Source organism: Pollachius pollachius (assembly GCF_949987615.1).
Source record: "Pollachius pollachius genome assembly, chromosome: 17".
Lineage (NCBI taxonomy): Eukaryota > Metazoa > Chordata > Actinopteri > Gadiformes > Gadidae > Pollachius > Pollachius pollachius.
The window spans coordinates 18051315-18063814 of NC_136950.1; the positions used below are offsets into that span (position 1 = coordinate 18051315).

Genomic DNA, 12500 nt, shown 5'->3' on the forward strand with positions numbered 1-12500 from the left:
ACTATTATCACATTTACCAACTCACTAAATATCTATTTGTTGGTGTCTGATAATCTTAAACTAGGTTTAATATCATACTTTATTTTATCATGTATTTTAGCTTAGTTGACCAAGTTAAAAACAAACTGATAGGCAGAGCTTTCCGTGGTGATGCAGTGAAATGAACTGGAGAGGCTTCAACCAGTACGTTATCTTTGGTTTTAAACGTGGTCATTTAAAACGTCACGTGGACGTGTGGAGCTCTTTCTGGGCGGTGTGTGTGGAGCTCTGGCATTGTGTGTGTGTGTGTGTGTGGAGCTCTGTCTGGATGATGTGTGTGGAGCTCTGTCTGGGCGGTGTGTGTGGAGCTCTGGCAGTGTGTGTGTGTGTGTGTGGAGCTCTGTCTGGGCGGTGTGTGTGGAGCTCTGGCAGTGTGTGTGTGTGTGTGTGTGGAGCTCTGTCTGGATGATGTGTGTGGAGCTCTGTCTGGGCGGTGTGTGTGGAGCTCTGGCATTGTGTGTGTGTGTGTGGAGCTCTGGCAGTGTGTGTGTGTGTGTGTGTGTGTGTGTGTGTGTGTGTGTGTGTAGCTCTGTCTGGATGGTGTGTGTGGAGCTCTGGCAGAGTGTGTGTGTGTGTGTGTGGAGCTCTGTCTGGGCGGTGTGTGTGGAGCTCTGGCGGTGTGTGTGTGTGTGTGTGTGTGTGGAGCTCTGTCTGGGCGGTGTGTGTGGACGTGTGGAGCTTCGTCGGAGCCCCGATGTATTTAATGTCCGAGTCCGAGTGAGAGTTAGGCTTCTCGGACACTTTTTTTTACAAGGTAAATTTATTTTTAAAAAAGTATCACAAAGTTCATTATACAAAGTTAAAAGTCTTATGTTATTTGCCCAAAAATCGGTGTTGTTTTATTCAGTTATTTGTGAATGAAGAGAAGTCTTTATATTGCGAGCGATGGTTTAAATGGTGTTACTTGTTAAGTGAGGTGGAGGATGATGAGGATGTCGGCTAGCCGCGTGTTAGCGTACAGACTAAGCTCAGGGTTCAGGGGTTACTCACAGGTAGTAAGTGTAGGATTGATAGTTTCTTCGTCTGAGTGGAAGGATGGAATGAGGGGAAAGAAAGAAAGAAAAGAAAAATAGATTAATGTCTAAGAAAAAGAAAACTGATGAGTCAAATTATCAGGTGGCAGAGTGGAACCGACAGCCCTGCCTTGGTTGCTGCCTGGCCGCGGGTTAGATAGAACTAGCAAGAGGTTTGCGCAGTGGCAGCAGTAAGTGGTGGGAGGAGTCAGTAATGGGAGGAGCCTGTGGTGGGAGGAGTCAGTCATGCACTTATTGTAGAAGGCAGTAGGAGCAGTGGGAGGAGACAACAGTGGGAGGAGCCTGGAATGGGAGGAGCCTGTGGTGGGAGGAGTCAGTCATGCACTTATTGTAGAAGGCAGTAGGAGCAGTGGGAGGAGACACCAGTGGGAGGAGTCTGAAATGGGAGGAGCCTGTGATGGGAGGAGTCATTCGGGAGAAGGGCAGGTAGTAGGAGGAGCCGGCATTGGTTCTTTTAAATATTTATTTACAATGTGTGTGTTAAGCTTTTGTGTGTGTGTTTAAAGTGTCAGGATAATGTAAAGCGTGTGTATACAGTACGTGTCTATAGTGTATATAATATGGTTTGTGTCAGGTGTGTGTAGTGTATAGGTGTGTATATAATGTGTATATAATGTGTATGTGTAAAGTGTGCATATTGTGCATGGTTTAGTGTGTGTTCGTGTGCACCCATGCAAGCGAGGGCTAAAACGTGGGAGCTTCCGACTAGCGTGTGGCTATCAGTGCCTCGATGCTGACACTAGCGAGGTCTGCCCAGACCCGCCCTGTTCAACACGGGGCCGTGACACCACACAGTCAACTTCTATTTTCTTTACATTTATCTTCTTTCATCAAGTGGTGAAACATGTCTGGTTTTGTTCAGAGAACACGCGGTTTACTTAGACGCTGTTTTAATCTCAGGCTGTGTCCTGCATGTCGAAGAAGTCTCTCTGTACATCTCAAGTCAAACAGGCCTTTCGCTCACCATCAAAACTGTTGATGCCTGGAAGGCCGACAGAGATTAGTAGATCTTATGTCCAGAACGGCTGGTTTGGTTTAAGTTTGAGGGAAAGCCTTCATTCTTCAGTAGGAAACAAGGTAGGAGATAATCATAATATGTCAATAATGATATTGACTTCTATAATTATGTTATTATATGAAAGAGCAAATACTAGTGAATCGCACAGCTGAGAACTCCCCTCTGTGCATACTGCGATGTGTTTGACACAAGAGTACACACGATTACTTCGTTTTAGAGGCTCTATCGTTATTCATTCTTCTTTGCGATTGCTCATCGGGAGATGATTTATTTCAGATTAGTCTTGTTTACACGCTGAACAATGTTTCACACGTATTTCTCCAAATGCCACACAAGGTCTGATATTCGGAAAGAAAACATGCTGAATATCTATTTAATTTTCAGCGATGAAATACTGTCACAAATACTAAAACATGGTCCAATGTCCGGTCTTTAGCAAAAGACCAATTTGAGAGAAATCTGTCCGCTTTAACAAGCTGTTTTGATGCGAGCGAATATGCTCAAACTAGAACCACTGCGCTGCGCTTCTTTCTAAACCTTCATTAACCTTTTTAATTAGGCTTACATCGTTAGAGGAACGAACGGATAAGAACCAACCAGGCTGCTGAGAACTCTAGCCATATTCATCTGCATGGCGGTGGGTCTCCGACACTAGGACGCAGTACTTACTGTTTAGTGTTCAGCCCTTGGCCTGAATTGTACCATTTTAGGGACGTAGTATTTGGTGATACATTTAATACCTAAGGCCAACTACGTATATTGTACATAATATACACAGACTCAACACACAACACATTTACAATTGGTGCTGTCATTAAGGATTTGCTTCAAGTCTATATGGTGAGGTTGGGTTAAGATCTGGTTCTGAGGAACCTGGGTTTGGATCTGGTTCTGCAATTTGGATCCGGTTCTGTGGACTAGAGTTCTCTCAGCCTGCAGGCGTTTCTTCTCAGGAGTTTTGGTGACGTCATGTTGGACATTCAAGGGAGAATCAGGTCCTCAGTCTGCAAGTCCTGGTAGTTGTCTTTAGTGTGTGTGAAATGTTTGTATAGTGTTTGTGTGTGTATGTAGTGTGTTCATAATGTGTGTGTAGTGTGTATGTAATGTGTGTATGGTGTAGAGGTGTGTATGTCGCGCGTGTATAATGTTTGCATATTGTATAGTGGTACGTAGGGTTTATAGTGTGTGTGTATGTAGTGTTTGTGTAATCTGTGTATGGTGAAAGGGTCTGTATGTAGTGTGTGTTTTTTGTGTGTATCCATCCTGCTGGCAGCAACAAAGAAGAAACTCTTTCATCAAATGGCCCTTCTTCTCTTAAGTGTGTGTGTGTGTGTGTGTCTGTGTGCGTGTGTGTGTGTGTGTGTGCGTATAGTTAGCCTTGCTGTGTGTGTGTGTATGTGTGTGTGTGTGTGTGTGTGTGTGTAAATGTGTGTGTGTGCATAGTGTGTATGTGTGTTTATAGTGTGTGTGTTTGAATAGTTTGTGTGTGTGTGCTTATAGTGGGTGTGTGTGAATAGTTTGTGTGAATGTGTGTTTAAAGTGTGTGCTTGTGTGTGTATAGTGTGTGTGTGTGTGCTAGTGTTTCTCTGAAGGCTAATGTTAGATGTTGCAGTATAGTCAGTTTAATGGTGATTAAAACGCAATCTGTTCCATTATTCACCATGTAATATTACACCCTGTGTGTGTGTGTGTGCGTGTGTGATGAAAGAGATCAGAGGCTGTAGTTAACCGAGTGAGAGCGCTGTGCCTCTCCCCCCCCCCCCCCCCCCCCCCTCCCTCCCTCCACCCCTCACCCCCCTCTGTGTTGACCAGGACTTCTAAACCAGTAAACAGCCTCTTAGCAGTTTGGCTTCAGTACAGATAAAGCCTTTGAAATCAGCAACACTGATACCATGTATATTATATATCACATGATGTATTATATATCTACTGTATATTATATATAAAATATAGGATATATGATGTTGTATATTATATATTATATAAAGCCTTCCTTGGTAGCCATGTCACACGCTGAACTCATGACAGGAACTCATGAGGGGGTCACCATGGCGATGGTGATGATGACGATGGGGTTGATGATGATAATGGTGGTGAATGTGATGGTGATGATGAAGATGTTTAATGTGATGGTAATGATGAAGAGGAGGAAGAGTGTTATTGTGATGGTGATGATGAAGATGGTGATGATGATGGTGATGGCTGAATTTGGCTAAATAAAATAGATCACATGAACACACAACCTGAACCACACAGACACACACACTCACACAAGCACACAAGCAGAAGCACACTGACACGCACAATAGATGAGATTGTGATTTGATTTAGATTTGATATATGTTAGAATTATAATAAAATACCTGTGTGTGTGTGTGTGTGTGTGTGTGAGTGTGTGTGTGTGTGCGTCGTACCGTTTCTTTATGAGCAGGATGACCCCGAGGAAGATGATGATGAAGAGCAGCACTCCAGCGGTGACCCCGGCGATCTTCACCGTGTGGTCCGACTGTTTCTCCTGCTCGGGTTCGGGCCGCCTAGTGGCCGCGCCTGGAACACATTCACCAGCGTTAACTACTAGTTAATACCAAAAACTATCATTTACTAACACTTACCATCATTAACTACCAGTAGGTACAATTAACTACCAATAACTATCATTAACTTTCATTAACTACTAGTTAATACCACCTATTATCATTTACTGCCACTTACCATCATTAATTACCACTAGGTACAATTAACTACCAATAACTATCATTAACTATCATTAACTACTAGTAACTACCACTAACTATCATTAACTACCACTAACTATCGTGAAATATCATTAACTACCACTAACTACGAGTAACTACAACTAACTATTATGGACTAACATTTACTACATTAACTACTAGTAATTACCTTAACTACCATTAACTACTTACTTTTATGAACATTTATGAGACATTTTTTAGCTATTTGAAAAATTTGACTTAATTATTTTACAGAAATATCGCCTACTGCTCCTTTAACTATCGTTAACGAGGCAATCTAGAAGATCTTCAAAGATTTTAATTAAATAAATCTCAGTTCAGTTGGTATCTATCACCTTATGAGGTAACACAAGGTGATCCTCTGGTGATTGATCCTATCAGTTAGTGAATCACTCCCCCTCACCCAGCTGCTGTTCTGCGAGACTTTAATCTCCATAGGCAACGCATGGATAACAAAATGGAGATCTTTGAGATTGCCGCTTTCAGCACTTCTAACAAACGCTAACTGATATGTGTACGGGTGTCGAAATCATATGTAGTCTTTTCTTTTCTTAGTAAAACGTTTAGACCATTCATAGTCATTTCTCTTCTTAGCAATACATTAAGGCGTACATGAGTCTCATGTCTTCTTAGTATTACAGAATGATAGTTTTTTCCCGTCTCAGTTGTACATTAAGTCGTATGATAGTACTTTTTCTACTTAGTTATAGATTTTGATGTAAAATGCTCTTTTCTCTTCTTCATAATAGATTTAGACGTCTACTTTCTCCAAGGTCAGCCCAGTGCTTGGCTATCGACTAGTTTTGTCTGCTCTGTTTTTGTATCGATTGATTTGGTCTGAAGGGAGTAGGGTTAGGAAGAGTCTCACACCCACGCAAACACACTACAACATACACACACACTCTTTTTGTGTGTATATGTTGTACACATATGTATATGTCTGTGTGTGTGTGTAAATAATAGTCTATATAGTGTATATAGTATAAAGTACCTTCTGTTTGTCAATATAATATAGTATATAGAGTATATATAGTATAAAGTACCTTCTGTTTGTGTATATACTATAGTATATAGAGTATATATAGTATAAAGTACCTTCTGTGTGTCTGTATAATATAGTATATAGAGAATATATAGTATAAAGTACCTTCTGTGTGTCTGTATAATATAGTATATAGAGTATATATAGTATAAAGTACCTGCCAGCTGCTTGTCTCCAGGCGGAGGTGCGATTCGAACGTATGGCGTTGTTGTCATTATTATAGCCGCTAGACATGCAGACAGACAGGTAGACAGACAGGGAGACAGACAGACAGACAGACAGACAGACAGGTAGGTAGGTAGACAAACAGGCAGACAGAAAGGTAGACACGTAGGTAGACACACCGACAGACAGATAGACAGACAGACACGTAGGTAGACACACCGACAGACAGACAGGTAGGGAGAGTGACAGACAGACAGATAAAAAGGTAGACACACAAACAGGTAGGGGCGACAGACAGAGGAACATAGAGACAGACAGAGAGAGAGGGAGACATTCAGGTATAGGAAGAGACGGGCAGACAAACAGAGAGGAAAAAAGGATAGAATCAGCCATCATTAGTTATATTGTGAGTCATGAATAAGCAGAAACATTAGTAATTGTGCAGAGAATACAGTCACTTCTCCACCCATCACATGAACATCTTGTTAAGGTGGGCTTCAGCATCCTGTTAGGCTCCATCACAAATCATACAACATCCTGTTGGTCACCATGGCAACTCCTACAGTGTCCTGTTGGTCACCATGGCAACTCCTACAGCATCCAGTCAGTCAGCATCACAACTCCGACAATATCCTTTCTGTCACCGTGACAACTCGTACAGCATCTTGCCAGCCACCATGACAAAAACGATAGTATCCTATCTGTCGCCATGACAACTCCTACAGCCTCCAGTAGGTCAGCATCACAACTTCTACAGCGTCATGTCAATCATCACGACAACTCGTACGGCATCCCTTCAGTCACCATGTCAACTCCTACAGTATCCTATCTGTCACCATGACAACTCCTACAGCATCGTGTCAGTCACCATGACAACTCCTACAGCATCCTATTGTGCTTGCAATTGCCGATGTGGGTCGACTGTACTACATAGTAGTATACTGCACAGTATAGTATAATATCGTATAGCAGTGGTGAGGAGGTTTACAATATAGAATATTATGAAGTAAAGTATAGTAGGCTTATGGTCACTGAGTTTGTGTGTGTCTGTGTGTTTGCCTGTGAGTGTGTGTGTCTGTTAGGGTGCGTGAGTGTGTGTGTTTTTAAGTTGTCTTTATCTCCTCCTGTGACAGAGAGCCAGCATCCCAGAGCACTGGTGATTGGCTGCTGCCCGGTGACTGACAAGTGGCCAGGGACTGGCTCCGCCAATCAGCTGTCTCTGCAGTTTCCAGCTGGCTCGCAGCTCCAATAAAGACCTAAATTAAAACCACAGACTGGAGACTGTGTGTGTGTGTGTGTGTGTGTGTGTGTGTGTGTGTGTGTGTGTGTGTGTGTGTGTGTGTGTGTGTGTGTGTGTTTGTGTCTGTGTGATGGGGCGTATATATGTGTGTGTGTGTGGCTGTGTGAGTGTGTGCCTATATTTGTGTGTGTTTGTTTATGTGCCTATATGTATATGTGTTTGTGTCTGTGTGTGTGTTTAGGTGTGTGTGTGTGTGTGTGTGTGTGTGTGTGTGTGTGTGTGTGTGTGCCTATATATGTATATATATATACATATATATATGTGTGTGTGTATGTGTGTGTGTGTGTGTGTGTGTGTGTGTGTGTGTGTGTGTGTGTGTGTTCCCTCAGTACACCCTAGGAGGTGATAGAATCTGGACCACAGCTTAGCTCCACAGGAACTAAACGACATCATCAGAGTAATGTGAGTCACAAGCCGACATCATCACACTCACTAAACAACATCGTGGAGGCTTAATATTAATGCAGTACTACCATAACTGTAGCATTATGTGGCTCTACTATCAATATAGTACAACTATTACCGAAGTAGCATTATGACTGTAGTTATATTACTATAGTACTACTTTTACTGTAGTAGTATTATGACTTCAGTATGAATGCCAATGCAGGATAATTTATCCTGTAGTTGTTCTATGACTGTGAGTGGTTATAGCAATGCAGTAGTCTTAATGCTGCTAAAGCAGTATTACTTTAATAGCATTATTACTGCAGTAGTTTTAATATTGTCGTAGTATTATTACTGTTGTATTATTATTATTATTGTGATGTAGTAATATTATTAAAGCAGAAGTAATATTACTCTAGCACCAGTTATTGTAAACTATTACTGTAGCAGTGTGACTACTGTGATAGTAATATTATTGTTGTACAATTATTACTGCAGTAGGACTATTATTGTAGCAGTATTATTTATGCAGTAGTACTAACAATGTAGCGGTATCATTTATGAAGCAGTACTATAACTTCAGAAGTATTTATGCAGTAGTACTACCAATGTAGCAGTATTAATACTAAGGTAGAACTTTCTCTGCACTAGTTATATGGTTATGCCTTATATTCGGTTCAGCAACATCTCCTTGGATGAACTTGAACTAACACCGAACTAACAAAGCATCTGAAGCCGTTGCATGTATGCTATGTTCACCTTATGAACTTGTCTACTGGAACAGTTCCTGCTACTTTTGAGACTGCAATGACAAAACCTCTTCTCCAGAAGCCGGCCTAGACAATGAAGCAGCTCAGCAGCGATTGGACCGCCTCTAACCTTCCTTTCCTTCTAAAGTACTAAAAGAATTGTAGCTAACCAAACCATTGCCTGGTGACAAACAACTTATCAGGGCTTTTTACTTTTCTCTGAAGCTGCTGTGGCCAGAGAGGTGAGGGATCTTCTCCTTACCAAGGACAGCAGTGAAGCTCCCTGTTGGACCTCAGGTCTCAGGTCTTAGGTCCGCCTAGGACAGAATTGACCAGCGTTCTTCTTGACTTACACTTCTTTGGCATCTGAGGCTCTTCTTTGGTTTAGCTGTTATTTCAAAAATGTTCTGCAACTTGTTCTTTGTCAGGAACCAAATTTGAAACACTGCAACCTAAGCTTTGGTATCCCTCAGGGGCCGGTCTTTGGTCCACTGCTTGGTCTGCATGCTTCCTCTGGGTGATATTATTCACAGCTGCGAAATTAGCTTTCTTTGTTATGCTGACGAGCCTAAAATCGATGTTCCTCTTGTATCAACATCTCCTCCCAGATCCAGGAGGTGGAATCCTTCCTGCCTGCAACTCAAATGCGCAGTGGTTGCCCCGGGTCAAAGGTCTTGGTGTCTTATCTGACCGGTCTTGTTTGATCGAAATTCTTTCAGCTTGGAAACATTGCTAGATTCAGCCCAAAACGTATCTACACATTTATTTAGTCTAGACTAGATAACTGCAGTGCACTGTTCTCTGGTATAACAAACAACACAAACCCTCCATCTTGTGCCAAACACCACAGCTGGACTGCTAACAAGAACCAGAACAATAGCTCCTATCCTCTCCTCCTTCCTCTGGTTTAAAATTAAGGCCAGGTCAGATTTGAAGGTGCTACTGTATGCCTATGAATCCTGCCCGATCCTCCCTGAAGGACCTTATATTCCCTATGGTCTCTCCTGGCCCACCGGTCTTCAAGAGCTGCAAACCCTCAAGATTTTAAATAAATCAGCAGGACGTCAACAGAGCGGGAAGCTGATTCTGCCGAGAAATTCAAATCCAAGACGAAAAGCTACCTCTTCTCCAAGGACTCTCGATTCAGCTGAATCCACCTGTTAGAGAGCACTAGCCTATCCCTTCTGTCGATAGGCACTAGATTAGAGCTCCACTCCTTGTCCATCCTGCCCCATCCAACCCTAATCCTGGTTTTGTTGTGGCGTTATCGTTGCCGGAACCTGCCGCCCCAGACGGCTCCAAGCCTGCTCATCAGCCAGCCTTCCGCCCCATTGGACAACATTCTGAACATTCTCAACATCTTCCATTGTTTTTTAGTATACTTAAAATGGTTGCTTTTTTCACTATTATGTGTGTATTTTATGGCACCCCTTGCACCCCTAACCACCCTGGAAGGAGGGGTCCCCCACTCTGCGGTCCTACTCAAGATTTCTTCGTTGATTAAGAGTTTTTTCTTGCCCTTTTGGGAGGCTAGGGCGAGGGGGGTGTCATAAACAAACAGCCTGTTCAGCCCTTTGAGACTGGAACTGGGATTAAGGGCTGTTCAAATAATATCTACTTGACTGGACCAGCAACTGCAGCAGTAGTTTTACTGCAGTAGTATCAATACTGCAGTATTCAAGCCAACAGTTATTTGAGAAACTTGGTAAAACTCTCCCTCCGTCTCTTCAAAATGGGTCCCGTTTGTGATGGGATGCCCGCCCTCATTGCTTCATCCCTTCTGTTTCATTGGCTGGCATAACAGCAAAGGGTTGGTGAAGGGGAATAAAGCATCTGATTGGTCGAGAGTGATCACCATAGATATTGTTTGTAGAGAAAACGCTGAACAACAGAACACTGACTCACCTTTAGTGGCCACTCTGACACAATCTATCTTTGTCTCCTGAGAGAGAGAGGAAGAGAGAGAGGGGGGGAAGAGAGAGAGAGAGAGAGAGAGAGAGAGAGAGAGAGCGAGCGAGAGAGCGAGAGAGAGAGAGAGAGAGATATTAGACTATGGCAAGAAGAAAACAAACATTTTGTTTCCCCCCCCTACACACAGACACCCTCACACCGACACACACACGCACACCCTCACACACACACCCCCACCCCTCACGCTCACACACACCCACACGACACCCTCACCCCCCAAACACCCACCGCTCCCACACACACACACACACACCCACACACACCCTCTCCCCCCAAACACCCACCGCTCCCACACACACACACACACACCCACACACACCCTCTCCCCCCAAACACCCACCGCTCCCACACACACACACACACACACACACCGTCACCCCCTCATACCCTCACCCCCCCCCGTCCCCCTCACCCCGTTGGCAGTGCTGACCGCCTGGTAGTACACGCTGTAGCTCTTATGAGGAAGGAGAGGAGCGTTCCTGTAGCCCCCGTACGTCCTGTTGTCCCCTACAGACACATTCAGACATACATGAATATACTCATTCAAATAAACATTAATATACACATAATATACTATATATAGCAGAAGAGCCTTCCTGCAGCCCCCGTGCGTCCTGTTGTCCCCAAGAGGAATATATACAATAATATATACATTGTATGCATTAATATATACATTATATACACAGAATCTATGCACTATATACATTAATGTATACATTATGTACACGTGTACAGTACCTATGCAGAGGAGTGTGTAGTACGTGAGTAGTGTCCAGTAGTAGTATGTAGTAGTAGTATGAAGTACAAGTACAAGTGGTGTGTGGTGTACAGTACCTCTGCAGAAGGCCAGGGGCCTCTGGATGTTGCTCATCTCGGCGGTGTAGTAGTGTGTAGTAGTGTGTAGTAGTGTGTGTGTAGTGTACAGCAGTACGTTGTGTACAGTACCTATGCAGAAGGCCAGGGGCCTCTGGATGTTGCTCATCTCGGCGGTGTAGTAGTGTGTAGTAGTGTGTAGTAGTGTGTAGTAGTGTGTAGTAGTGTGTAGTAGTGTGTGTGTGTGTGTAGTGTACAGCAGTATGTTGTGTACAGTACCTCTGCAGAAGGCCAGGGGCCTCTGGATGTTGCTCATCTCGGCGGTGTAGTAGTGTGTAGTAGTGTGTAGTAGTGTGTAGTAGTGTGTAGTAGTGTGTAGTAGTGTGTGTGTGTAGCGTACAGCAGTATGTTGTGTACAGTACCTATGCAGAAGGCCAGGGGCCTCTGGATGGTGCTCATCTCGGCGGTGTAGTAGTGTGTAGTAGTGTGTAGTTGTGTGTAGTAGTGTGTGTGTGTGTGTAGTGTACAGCAGTATGTTGTGTACAGTACCTCTGCAGAAGGCCAGGGGCCTCTGGATGTTGCTCATCTCGGCGGTGTAGTAGTGTGTAGTAGTGTGTAGTAGTGTGTAGTAGTGTGTAGTAGTGTGTAGTAGTGTGTGTGTGTAGCGTACAGCAGTATGTTGTGTACAGTACCTATGCAGAAGGCCAGGGGCCTCTGGATGGTGCTCATCTCGGCGGTGTAGTAGTGTGTAGTAGTGTGTAGTTGTGTGTAGTAGTGTGTGTGTGTGTGTAGTGTACAGCAGTATGTTGTGTACAGTACCTATGCAGAAGGCCAGGGGCCTCTGGATGGTGCTCATCTCGGCGGTGTAGTAGTAGAAGGAGTTGAGGTGGCTGGTGTTGTGGAAGTGGACCGGGACGGGGTAACACCGCAGGATCTCTGCAGTACCCCTCTGCTGCCTGCGGGGGCGTTCCTCCTCCACCACCACCTGGTACTTACTGTGATACAAAGAATACTACTAGTACTAGCTCCTCCTCCACCACCACCTGGTACCATTAGAACAACTATCCCATAATGACCCCAGCCTGCCACCATTAGAACAACTATCCCATAGTGACCCCAGCCTGCCACCATTAGAACAACTATCCCATAATGACCCCAGCCTGCCACCATTAGAACAACTATCCCATAGTGACCCCAGCCTGCCACCATTAGAACAACTATCCCAT

General features: G+C 43.8%; 1 protein-coding gene across 2 annotated transcripts in view; it reads right to left on the minus strand.

The window, feature by feature from the left end:
- Positions 1 to 12500, minus strand: part of LOC307088751 (receptor-type tyrosine-protein phosphatase mu-like) — a 115163-nt gene that overhangs the window by 35143 nt on the left and 67520 nt on the right. Inside the window, exons 15-19 of one of the 2 annotated variants that reach the window (XM_079754731.1) lie at positions 12094 to 12269; positions 10874 to 10968; positions 10396 to 10432; positions 6047 to 6115; positions 4506 to 4638 (exon numbers count right to left, since the gene is read on the minus strand). In XM_079754731.1, coding sequence (XP_079610857.1) covers positions 4506 to 4638; positions 6047 to 6115; positions 10396 to 10432; positions 10874 to 10968; positions 12094 to 12269 — 510 coding nt within the window. The remainder of the gene's footprint in view (positions 1 to 4505; positions 4639 to 6046; positions 6116 to 10395; positions 10433 to 10873; positions 10969 to 12093; positions 12270 to 12500) is intronic. The other variant, XM_079754732.1, reaches the window with a different exon arrangement.